Source organism: Octopus bimaculoides, chromosome 23 (assembly GCF_046866305.1).
Source record: "Octopus bimaculoides isolate indiv1 chromosome 23, ASM4686630v1, whole genome shotgun sequence".
NCBI lineage: Eukaryota > Metazoa > Mollusca > Cephalopoda > Octopoda > Octopodidae > Octopus > Octopus bimaculoides.
In genome coordinates, this window is record NC_142950.1 from 7,017,280 (window position 1) to 7,029,851 (window position 12,572).

The window sequence follows — 12,572 nt, forward strand, 5'->3', positions numbered from 1 at the left end:
TGAGCAGAATATTTGCTGTAGCCCATCTTTTATACCAAGACAAAGCAATGTCCATGATTGCACTGCCAATCAGTTAAGATCAGAAGACATGAGAGCCACTGCCTGGTACTGCATCAGGGCATTTATTATTATTACCTCTGCCTGGAACCATGTGGTTGAGGAACAAGCTTCTTACCACACAATTCTTCTTCCTCCTCCTCCCCCTTCCTCCTTCTTCGTCTTCATCCTTTAACATCTGTTATCCATGCTGGCATGGGTTTGACAGGAGCTGGCAAGGTAGACGACTGCACAGGGTTTCTCTACCTCAAATAGTTTCATTTCTTACCTGTAATTCTTTCTTCTCTTTCAAGGAGTTCAAAATATTCAGCAAAAAGCAGCGGAAATATTTGACAAGAAGGAAAAAGATGCGGCTACGTGCATTCAGGCAGTTTACCGCGGCTACACTGTACGCAAGAACCTCCATTGGCAGAGACTGACTGGCCAAACAGATTTCAGTGAGAAGGTAGGTTCTAATCACTACAGCCATTGCCTTTCGACTTCTGTGTTTGTTCAGTTTTAATCTTCCTGGATTATAAGCATCATCGGGTTGGACAGAACTTGTTGAGACAGATTTTCTATGGTCAGATGCTCGTCCTGTCATCAACCCTCATCTATTTCCAAGCAAGCCTTTTCGGTGACACCAGTATCTGTGCTTTTAATGTGGCACCAGTGTTGAGAATGTGGTAAGCAGTGATTAGAACGTGGTCTGATTCTGGAAATCTTGCAACTTGGCCGAACAGTCTGTGCCAATACTCGCAAATCATTCAAGACATACAGCTTGGCACTAATTCCTAATGTTTTTTTCAGTGGGATTCAAACAGTGAAAGTAAATTTTATTTATCTTTTATCTTTTACTTGCTTCAGTCATTAGATTTTGACCTTGAAGAATTTTAGTTGAATAAACTAACCCCAGTACTTATCTTTTTGTATAGCTTGGTACTTATTCTATTGGTCTCTTTTGCCGAACCACTAAGTTACGGGTACATAAACACATACACAAGCAGTGGTGGGGGACAAACACACACACACACACACACATATGATGAGCTTCTTTTAGTTTCTATTTACTAAATCCACTCTCAAGACTTTGAATTGCTCAAGGTTCTGTGCAGTGCGACTGAATCTGGAACCATGTGATTGGGAAGAAAACTTCTTACCGCAAGCCATGCGTAAAACTCATTATTGTGAAACATTAATTACTGCCAGGCAATTGAATACTTCCCTTATTTTGTGCCATTCCAAAACTGACCTTATTCTCAAACGTTACAACTGATATATATCTCTTTCAGGCTAACCTCTATCTTGAAAGAAACTCAGTTTCTTCAAGCGATGAGGCACAGAAAACTCCACCCAGATCTAAAGTAAAGGTAAATTTTTTAAAATTTTGTATTTATGTTGTTTGTTGTTTATTTGTTTTTATGAAGTTTTATACATGAAGCATTGTTACTGCTTATGAGAAGGCCATATCAGTATACCTTGAGTTTTTTTTAAAAAGCCCTAACAATAAAATTCTTTCAGTATTTAGCAAATCAAAGCACAGCACAATTATTTCTGCATAAGCTTTGTTTTCACATTGTAGTGACTCCTTTTTAATTTCAAATTCACCTGCAGTTTTCCTTACCTGGACTAGAATTGAACCAGAATTACGTATTAAGATTATTATGTTAACCCTTGCACTCGTCATCGTTTTAATGTCCACTTTTCCATGCTCCCATGGAATTCGTTGAGGCAGATTTTCTACGGCTGGATGCCTTTCCTCTCACTAACTCTCACCTGTTTTCCAAGCAAAGTATTTTCTCATAGCTAGACATGTTTTTCATGGAAGACTAGAAACAAACAACCCTTTCTGCCCATCCTGCTCTTAACCATTACTTGTTTCCAAGCAAGCTTTTAACTGGCTGTGTTTTCCATGAAAAACTGGAAACAAGCAGCATAGATTATATGATGGTAATGATGCTCATTCATGACTGTCAAAGGGCATAGGAACTCAGGTGAATCAATGACCATCCAATACAGTCAAAGGTAGATGGGGCTCACTAGACGTAGTGAAGACAATCCAGCTAAGAGAAGAAGACCTCTGAAATAAAAACCATTCTGTGAGAACTTGCAACCAACTGATACTATTTTGCAAAGAAAATACGACATGTGAAGATGTTATAGTTTTGTTCATGTACTATTTCTTTTATTTTCAGGGAAAACTATGTTTTGAAAATATATCAGCTTCATCAGATGAGATGACAACCCCTCCTCAAACTACAGATTTTCCGAATCCAACATCAAGATTTAAAGTAAATATAATAATTTTATATCCAGACTTCTTCATTAAATGTCTTCTACATAAACAGGGAGCATGATCATTGTGCTTGTAAGGAGAACTTTATTTATATGTATATATATATATATATATCATCATCATCATCATCATAGAACGTCCGTGTTCCATGCATGGGTGGAACAGTACCACAAGAGTCGACCAGGCTGAAGCCTACACCAGTCTTCTGTGACTGTTTTGGCAATGTATATATATATTCTTTTATTTGTTTCAGTCGTTTGAGTGCAGCCATGCTGGGGCATCCATGAACAAAACTATAACATCTTCACATGTCGTATTTTCTTTGCAATTTATATATATATATATATATATATATATATATATATATATATATATATAAATTGCTTGCGTTGTGCCAAAATTTGAAGCCATTATTAATCAACTCCTTTTTTTTTTTTCTATAAAGAATCTGCATTGTGATTATACTGAATTATTGCGGGGGAATGAAGTGGATGAACACATTTCGGATAATTCTCAAGAAATGGACACATCATGGCTGTGTAAACCTGCTTCCTCCAGATATCCATGGAAGAAGAATGATATACCTCCTGATAAATACAGTGTTGTCAACATATTCACATCAAAATATAGGACATGCAACAACACAGGTGAAATTATCATTTATTATTATTATTATTATTATAACTAATAATATTGTTAGGGTGGCAAGTTGGCAAGAATGTTAACATGTCAGACAAAATGCTTAGCAGCATTTTGTCTGTCTTCACGTTCTAGGTTCAACTTTGAGGTCGACTTTGCTTTTCATCCTTTGGGGGTGTCTATAAATTAAGTACCAGTTACACACTGGGGTCAGTGTAATCAACTAGTCCCCTCCCTCTGAAATTTTCAGGCCTTGTGTCTTTAGTAGAAAGGATTATCATCATCATCAACAACAGCAGCAACAACAACAAAGTGGCAAGCTTTGTTAGCATGCCAGGTGAAATGCTTTGCTGCTACGTTCTGAGTTCAAATTCTGCCAAGGTCAACTTTGCTTTTCTTCCTTTCAGGGTTGATAAATTACGTACCAGTTACACACTGGGGTCAGTGTAATTGACTAGTCCCCTGCCCCCAAATTTCAGGCCTTGTACCCATAGTAGAAAAGATTATTATTATTATTACTGTTATTAGTGTGGATAGCTGGCAGGAATGTTAACACACCAGGCAAAAATGTTTAGCGACATTTTGTCCATCTTCACTTTTTGGGTTCAAATTCCATCGAGACCAACTTAACCTGTCGTCCTTATGGGGTCTATAAATTAAGTACCAGTTGAAGACTGGGGTTGATGTAATCGACTTACCAACTCCCCCAAAGTTGCTGGCTCTGTGCCCAAATATGAAATCCTCATCATCATCATCATCATCATTATTACCTCTCATTTAGCTAATCATGGGGGTGTACAGATTCCCCATACAACATTTACGTTCTGAGCACTAGTGTAGCACTAGTGGGTGGTGGTAGGAGTGGTCTGCCTCAGGTGGCACTTTTGGGTCTGCAGTAGCCAATATGTGTTTTTTGGGGGGCGGAGGTCCGGGGGCAACAAGCGGAAGGGCCGCACTGGGCAGCACACACTTTGGCTATGCTAATGGTTCTGAGTTGAAATTCCATCGACATCATCTTTGCCTGTCATCCTTCCAGAGTTGATGATATAAGCACCTAGGTCAGATGAATCGGAACCCTCGTCATCAAAGCTGACAGAGTGTCATTGTCCGTCGTCATTATCGTCGTCCTCATTATATATATATATATTATGACACATACTTTTAAAAATACATTACAGAAACAGAAGATTCAGCCCAACAGGAAACACCAAGTTTGGAGAATTCTCAGCCGAAGCCATTAATTTCTTCTTTGTTACATTTGAACACTAACGACTTAAATGTACCTCCACCACAACACCACCGTCCAACCAGCCAGCTGCTGGAAAATATTCACAGTGGACTGCCACGTTTAAAGGCCCCTACAGCATTCAGCGTGAACCCATCCGTGAGCTTGGACACGTTTGAGAGGAATAACAGTTGCAAGCGTGAGATGTATGATGTAATGGCAACCGCTTCGCTGATTAGTTTACCTTCTCAAAAGATTTCGTTAGTCGGTGGTGAAAGTAAAGAAATCCACTCTGATAAGTTACCTGAAGAAATTCACACGTCTTCCAGAATAAAATCGTAAGTCTAATTCTATTAATGCCCCCACCACCACCACCACCACCACCACTACCATATGCATACACGTACACACACCACCTCCAGATGCTTTGCAGCATAGACCCGACTCCATTTACCTTTGTTAATCTTTTTACTTGTTTCAGCCACTTGACTGTGGCCATGCTGGAGCACCGCCTTAAAGGTTTTTTTTTAGTTGAAGAAATCGACCACCAGGACTTATTTTTTATAAGCCTGATACTTATTCTATTGTTCTCTTTATGCCAAACTGCTAAGTTACAGGGACGAAAACACACCGACACTTGTTGTCAAGCAATGGTGGCAGGGTCAAACATAAATAGACACACACACACACATATATATATATATGTATATATGATGGGGTTTCTTTCAGTTTCTATCTACCAAATCCACTCACAAGGCTTTGGTTAGCCTGAGGCTGTAGTAAAAGACACTTGCTCAAGGTGTCACACAGTGGGACTGAACATGGAACCACATGATTGGGGAGCAAGCTTGTTACCACACAGCCACACCTGTGCCTATGTTTTTTTCATCATCATTGCCATTTAATGTCTGTTTCCCATGCTGGCATGGGTTGCATGGTTTGACTGAGGACTGGCAAGCCAGAGAGCTGCACCAGGCTCTAGTTGTCTGTTTTGGCATGGTCTCTATGGCTGGATGCCCTTCCTAATGACAACCACTTTACAGAGAGTACTGGGTGCTTTTTTTTTTGCGACACCGGCACAGGTGCTTTTTACTTGGCACCAGCACTGGTGGTTTTTATCTGGAGCCAGTATGGGTGTTTTATACATGACATAAGCACATGGAACCAACACAGGTGCTTCTTATGTGACACCAGCACAGGTGATTTTACATGACAGGAGCTTGGGTGCTTTTTTTTACATGCTACCAGCACAGGTGTTTTTGCTATGGCACCAGCATAGATGCTTTTGTTGTGGCACCAGCACCAATGGGGTCACTAAGTAGCTTGCAAGACAGATCTTTCAGCTGAGAGAGGGAGTGGAAGTGAGGGAGGTGGCTGTGTTCCAGGTGAGAGGTTAGGCATTTTCAATTTCCACAATTTTTTTATTTTCACTCCACCCTAGACTACACAATCTATATACCTGCACCCACAAACATGTGTCCAGTCCTTGATGTTGTCGAGCCAGGATTTCCTCTGCTTTTTCCTATGCCTGCCCTCAACTGTGTCCTGAAGAATGGTTTTGGGCAGAGAGTTGTGGCAGGGTACATGACCGTACCAGACAAGCTTCTCTCTTTTTACTTGCATAAGGAGTGGTTCCTGTCTGCCAGTGTATCTGTTCTCTTGCTGCTTAACAAAGCTGCTCATTTTGTGCCCTGTGTAGAGGATGTGTAATAGCCCTCTGAAGCATTTGTACTGAAATGCCTTGATTCTTCACTCCATGTCAGTTTCCAACAAGAGGATTGAGCAAAATATATGAGACTCTTCCATGATTTAGCTTGGAAAATGGTCTTGAGATAATTGGCTGTGGTGCTGTAATGGTAATGAGTCTAATTTGCATTTCCTTGCCAAACCTAATTCCATTTTAGCGTTTTTTTATAAACAAAATACATTACTGTTATGCATGTATGCGCAACACTGCTATTGTGTGTGTGTGTGTAGTGTATATTGCTTTTGTGTGTGTGACATGCGCTACTGTTCCTCTGTGTGTGTGTATGTGTGTGGTAACACATAACGCTGTGTAACCCTAATTTTTTCTGTCTGCAGCTCGTATTCCGTCAATCCAGTCATCCAAACCAATGGAGACTGCTATGGTTTGCAGGATTTACATTCATCATCATCATGGTAAGTTTATTGTCAATTTCTACTCTAGATTCTTACCTAAAATAGTTTTTTTTTTTAATAAAATAAACTGAGTCATGAAATATTTTTTAATGAATATAATTAACTTTATATGTTTCTTTATTTATTTTTATTTCGAAATATCATATCAGACTATGGATGATTAAATTACAACAGCTATTATAGTCCATTGTTTGTATTATAGTGTATTGTTGTGTCATTCAAAACATTTTATTCTTCATATATATATGGCACCAGCACAGGTGCTTTTAATATGGCACCAGCACAGGTGCTTTTAATATGGCACCAGCACAGGTGCTTGTAATATGGCTCCAGCGCAGGTGCTTGTAATATGGCTCCAGCACAGGTGCTTGTAATATGGCACCAGCACAGGTGCTTTTAATATGGCACCAGCACAGGTGCTTTTAATATGGCACCAGCACAGGTGCTTTTAATATGGCACCAGCACAGGTGCTTGTAATATGGCACCAGCACAGGAGCTTTTAATATGGCACCAGCACAGGTGCTTGTAATATGGCACCAGCACAGGTGCTTTTAATATGGCACCAGCACAGGTGCTTTTAATATGGCACCAGCACAGGTGCTTTTAATATGGCACCAGCACAGGTGCTTTTAATATGGCACCAGCACTGGTGCTTGTAATATGGCACCAGCACAGGTGCTTTTAATATGGCACCAGCACAGGTGCTTTTAATATGGCACCAGCACAGGTGCTTTTAATATGGCACCAGCACAGGTGCTTTTAATATGGCACCAGCACAGGTGCTTTTAATATGGCACCAGCACAGGTGCTTTTATTATGGCACCAGCACAGGTGTTTGTAATATGGCACCAGCACAGGTGCTTGTAATATGGCTCCAGCACAAGTGCTTGTAATATGGCTCCAGCACAGGTGCTTTTAATATGGCACCAGCACAGGTGCTTGTAATATGGCACCAGCACAGGTGCTTGTAATATGGCACCAGCACAGGTGCTTTTAATATGGCACCAGCACAGGTGCTTTTAATATGGCACCAGCACAGGTGCTTTTAATATGGCACCAGCACAGGTGCTTTTAATATGGCACCAGCACTGGTGCTTGTAATATGGCACCAGCACAGGTGCTTTTATTATGGCACCAGCACAGGTGCTTTTAATATGGCAGCAGCACAGGAGCTTTTAATATGGCACCAGCACAGGTGCTTTTAATATGGCACCAGCACAGGTGCTTTTAATATGGCACCAGCACAGGTGCTTTTAATATGGCTCCAGCACAGGTGCTTTTAATATGGCACCAGCACAGTTGCTTGTAATATGGCTCCAGCACAGGTGCTTTTAATATGGCTCCAGCACAGGTGCTTTTAATATGGCTCCAGCACAGGTGCCTTTAATATGGCTCCAGCACAGGTGCCTTTAATATGGCTCCAGTACAGGTGCTTGTGGGAGCAACACTTCATTGCAGGCCTCGTCTGGGTTAGTATTTGTTATGGGCCAAAATATTTTCCGGCTCCAAAGAGGAAACTCAGACTGAAATCTTGAGGGTATAGATTCACAAGGAGAGAACCCTCGCTGATGTTAGGGGCCTAACATTTGTAACACTCTTGAGAGCTCTAGTTGTGTAATGTTCAAGTTGATGGATGGCGATTGTAGAAGTTAGCCTCTGCACTAGTAACACAAGTATTTATATTCGTAGCAAGGTGGACTGAGCCGGCAGTAAAAATTGTCTGTCTTTATCTTATTATACTTTGATATTTCAGTGGAGACAGTGAAGCAGAAAATCAATCAACCATCGAGATGTCCTCACAGATTCTTTCCAGTGTCGGAGATGGTACAGACTCTGATGTTTCGAGTTTACAGAATGATTTGCCAAGTAAATCCATGTGCCCCTATCAGTCTCAGGTGAGAGTTTAATTCATGTGATCTTCTCTTAGATCCCTTTGTGGCTCCTTTCTCATTTCTCAAGTGTTACCTGTCTTCGAGACGCCACTGGTTTAGGGGTTCACTGTGGCACAACTGGCAACTGCCTTTTTATGTAGTATACCCAGGATTAGTCAGTTTGGCAACTTTGTTATGTGCATCATCATAATAATAATCATCATCATCATTTTAATACCCACTTGGCGTCACTGATTTGACTCTGGTTTATTTGACATTCAGCATTTTAATGTTTCTTTCATTTTAATATTTCTTTTGCTCTCTCTCTCTCTCTCTCTCTCTCTCTCTCTCTCTCTCTTTAGCTCTATTTATCTATCTATTTGTCTGTCTCTGTATATCTATCTGTCTGTTTGTCTGTTTGGTTTGTTTACCTATGTATCTGTCTGTCTGTTTATCTATCTGTATGTATGTATGTATCTCTCTCTCTCTCTCTCTCTCTCTATCTAACTATCTATCTATCTATCTTTCTATCTATCTATCTATCTATCTATCTATGTATCTATCTCTCTCTCTCTCTCTGTTTCTGTCTGTCTGTCTGTCTATATATGTGTGTGTGTGTGTGTGCACGTGCATGTCTATCCTATCCTTTCTCTCTGTATGTGCACATTTCTGCATGCATACATCTATATATGTGTGTGTGTGTGTGTGTGTGTGTGTGTGTGTGTGTGTGTGTGTGCATGCCAAGAAATACCAGTGCCATGAAATACCATCTCCAAAATCACTTCAGTATCAAGTCATCCATGCCAAACCATCACCATCCACACAACCACACTCAGTCGCCCCGTTCCACCCTTAACGCATACATGGATATATATCTGGGTAGAAACAATTTGGATTGTAAAGTAACGACAGTATTGTCAACATGGGTGTTTCATTCCTCGAATCTTTGAATCTTCGTTTCCTTTACCAGTTTCCTGCCATTGGTGGCTACTCCACAAAAGAAGGTGACCCTATTGAGAGCCCTATGAAAAAGTATTCCCCTGCACAGCTTCCAATGAAGCTACGTGCTGAGCTGTATAACTGGGAACAGACAGTGGAGTCCATATCGTTAGCTCAACAGGAAACGTTTTCGTTGGGCAGAATATTTCAGGTAAGACAGTTTTATTTTTACTTCGTTTTTGTATCTGGTTTGCAAGATTCTTTATGTGAATTTGTGTGTTGAAACAAATTTTGTTGTGTCTAGGGAGAGTCATTATGCCAATATTATTAACACATGCCTTCCAGCACTTGTGCTGGTGGCACGTTAGAAAATCATTCGAGCGAGGTCATTGCCAGTGCCGCTGGACTGGCTCCCATGCAGGTGGCACGTAAAAAACACCGTTTTGAGCGTGGCCGTTACCAGTACCATGTGACTGGCCCTCGTGCCGGTGGCACGTAAAAAGCACCCACTACACTCTCAGAGTGATTGGCATTAGGAAGGGCATCCAGCTGTAGAAACTCTGCCAAATCAGATTGGAGCCTGGTGCAGCCTTCTGGCTTGCTAGTCCTCCGTCAAATCGTCCAACCCATGCTAGCATGGAGAGCGGATGTTATGCGATGATGATGATGATGATGATGATGATGATGCACCAGTTCAATTCCATTTATTTATTAAAGATCCAATGTTTTTGTTTGCCAAAGCTCATTCATTGCTTCTTGCAGCAGTCTCAGTGACAAGCAAAAACAAAACAATTGGATATTGAATAAATGAGGAGTGGAATTGAACCAGTGTATGTGTGTTAATTATATTGGTGCAATGACTCTCCCTCGGCACAACAAAGTTTTATTTTTATTTTTTGTTATCAACCCTTTAAAAGTGTTTCAATTACTCTGCCAAATGTGAAACTTAATTATTCATGCTGTTTTGATTTAATCATACATTATCTCATAGCTTTGGGATTTCAATGTTATTGCCTATTTTTAGAATGATATTGTAGGGTAGGTGAGAGAAACCAGATCTGGCCAGTTTGAACATAAAACATATTTGGGCCAGATATGGTTGGCTTAAATGTATGTGATAGTCGTAAACAAGTGTCACTGTCATACAAGCAGTGTCCTTCATTTCCAATTTCTGTGAAAAGATGTCTAGTCAAAGGAAAAATGTTACCTTACTTGGAAACAGGTGAGGGTTCATGACAGAAGGGGCATCTGGCTGTTTAAAAAACCTGCCTCAACAAATTCTAACTCCTGTAAAGTGCAAAAAAGATCGGACGTTAAAATGATATATATGTATATATACACACACACATAGACATATACATGTACACATATATACATATACAAGTGTGTGTGAGTGTGTTTATGTCTCCGTATGTTGATATTGTGTGAGAGTTGTAAATGAACATCACTGTCACACAAGCAATTTCATTTGTTTCCGATTTTCAGTGAAGAACATGTCTGGCTATGGGGAAAAAAAATTACTTCGTTTGGAAACAGGTAAGGGTTGGTGAATGGAAGAGCATCCAGTCATAGATAATCTGCCTTGACAAATTCTCCCCTTTTGACCCATGCAAACATGGAAAAGTGAACATTAAATTAAAATGATGATGATGTTGATGATGATGATGATGTTACGTTATGTTTATAATTTCAGACTCAGAGTCAAAATCCTGAACCGAATTTGCATTACCTGGAGCAAATGCGACGTGCAATGGCTATGTTGGACAATAATACTACAAGTCGTGTCCCGCCAGCAGAACCGGTCATCTCATCTCCAGAGCATAGTGACCATTCCGGTGTACTGAAGAGCATTATGGCTGAAGACAAACAACCAGCATCTCAAAAGTCTTTCTCACATTATCATTCCCTCAACAGCACAGTTACATCTCAGGTAAATGGTATTTCTCGGAGTGGTTGGTGTTAGGAAGGGCATCCAGCTGTAGAAACTTTGCCAGATCAGATTGGGGCCTGGTGCAGCCTTCTGGCTCACAAGTCCTCAGTCAAACCATCCAACCCATGCCTGGTTTGAGGCCCAACCTTCCGAGTTCTTTTACAGGTCTTAAAAAAGCTGAAGGACCACTACAGTAAGTGTGTGAATCTGAGAGGGGTATATGTTAAATAAAATCATAATTAACTGATCCTCCTGTATTTTCTTTTACCCAAAGCCAGGAACTTTTCAGCACTCCCTCGTATATATGTGTGTGTGTGTGTGTGTGTGTATATATATATATATATATATGGTTTTTACAGAAGTGCATTCTATTTTCTCTAGAACACACGTGTATCCAAAGAAACGTCTGTATCTGATGATCAACCAGCAAGTGGAACACAATTTAAGCACAAAGCAGCTAGACATTCTTCATCCATACCTTCAGCAAGTATATCTAGTCATTTGCCACAGAAACGGTGAGTAGCAGGATTCTACAAAGACTTTGCTATTTATTTCATTGTTGTTCTTAATAACATGACCAATAAAGACAGAACATCACAAATAACCAAATCAATAATATTGAAGAATCGACAGTTCATATCATCATCATCATCGTCGTTTAACGTCTGCTTTCCATGCTGGCATGGGTTGGACGATTTGACTGAGGACTGTTGAGCCAGATGGCTGCACCAGGCTCCAATCTGATCTGGCAGAGTTTCTACAGCCGGATGCCCTTCCTAATGCCAACCACTCCGAGAGTGTAGTGGGTGCTTTTATGTGCCACCGACACGAGGGCCAGACAGGCGGTACTGGCGACGGCCACGCTCAAATGGTGTTTTTTATGTACCACCTGCACAGGAGCCAGTCCAGTAGCACAGGCAATGACCTCACTTGAATGTTCTTTCACGTGCCAGTAAGGCGACGCTGGGAACAATCATGCTCGAATGGTGCTTTTTATGTGCCACCGGCACGGAAGCCAGTCAGTGGCCCTGGCAACGACCACGCTCGGATGGTGCTTTAACGTTCCATGTGATTGCAAGGGAAACTTCTGATCACACAGCCATACTTGTGCTTATAATTACAACAAGTAAAACCAACACACACACACACACACACACATGCATGCACGTGCGTGCGTGCCTGACATAAGCAGGACTTGAGTTTGTAGTGATTTACTCCACCAGAAATATTCTCGTGTTTATTGCCCATAAATGAAATGTCTTCTTCTCATTTTTTTCATCCATTAAATTCTCAGCCATTCCCACCGAGCAAGTTCACAGAGGAGCAGCAGCAATTTCATAAAGACACTCAGTGATGCAAAGAACCATTCTGACAGTTCTTCTGGTACAGTAACAGAAGATATTTCCGGTAAGTGTCGCTCCAGTTTATCAGTAGCATTTCAATTTGAACACATGCCTTTCACCATCACCATCATC

The 12,572-nt window shown here is 40.8% G+C and overlaps 1 protein-coding gene across 4 annotated transcripts in view; it reads left to right on the forward strand.

The window, feature by feature from the left end:
* LOC106873855 (uncharacterized) overlaps positions 1–12,572 on the forward strand; it is a 78,719-nt gene that overhangs the window by 28,056 nt on the left and 38,091 nt on the right. For all 4 annotated transcript variants that reach the window (XM_089340009.1, XM_089340011.1, XM_089340010.1 and 1 more), the window contains 11 exons: positions 351–502; positions 1,329–1,406; positions 2,232–2,327; positions 2,778–2,979; positions 4,150–4,534; positions 6,279–6,356; positions 8,111–8,252; positions 9,199–9,378; positions 10,861–11,097; positions 11,479–11,612; positions 12,392–12,504. In XM_089340009.1, coding sequence (XP_089196135.1) covers positions 351–502; positions 1,329–1,406; positions 2,232–2,327; positions 2,778–2,979; positions 4,150–4,534; positions 6,279–6,356; positions 8,111–8,252; positions 9,199–9,378; positions 10,861–11,097; positions 11,479–11,612; positions 12,392–12,504 — 1,797 coding nt within the window. The remainder of the gene's footprint in view (positions 1–350; positions 503–1,328; positions 1,407–2,231; positions 2,328–2,777; positions 2,980–4,149; positions 4,535–6,278; positions 6,357–8,110; positions 8,253–9,198; positions 9,379–10,860; positions 11,098–11,478; positions 11,613–12,391; positions 12,505–12,572) is intronic.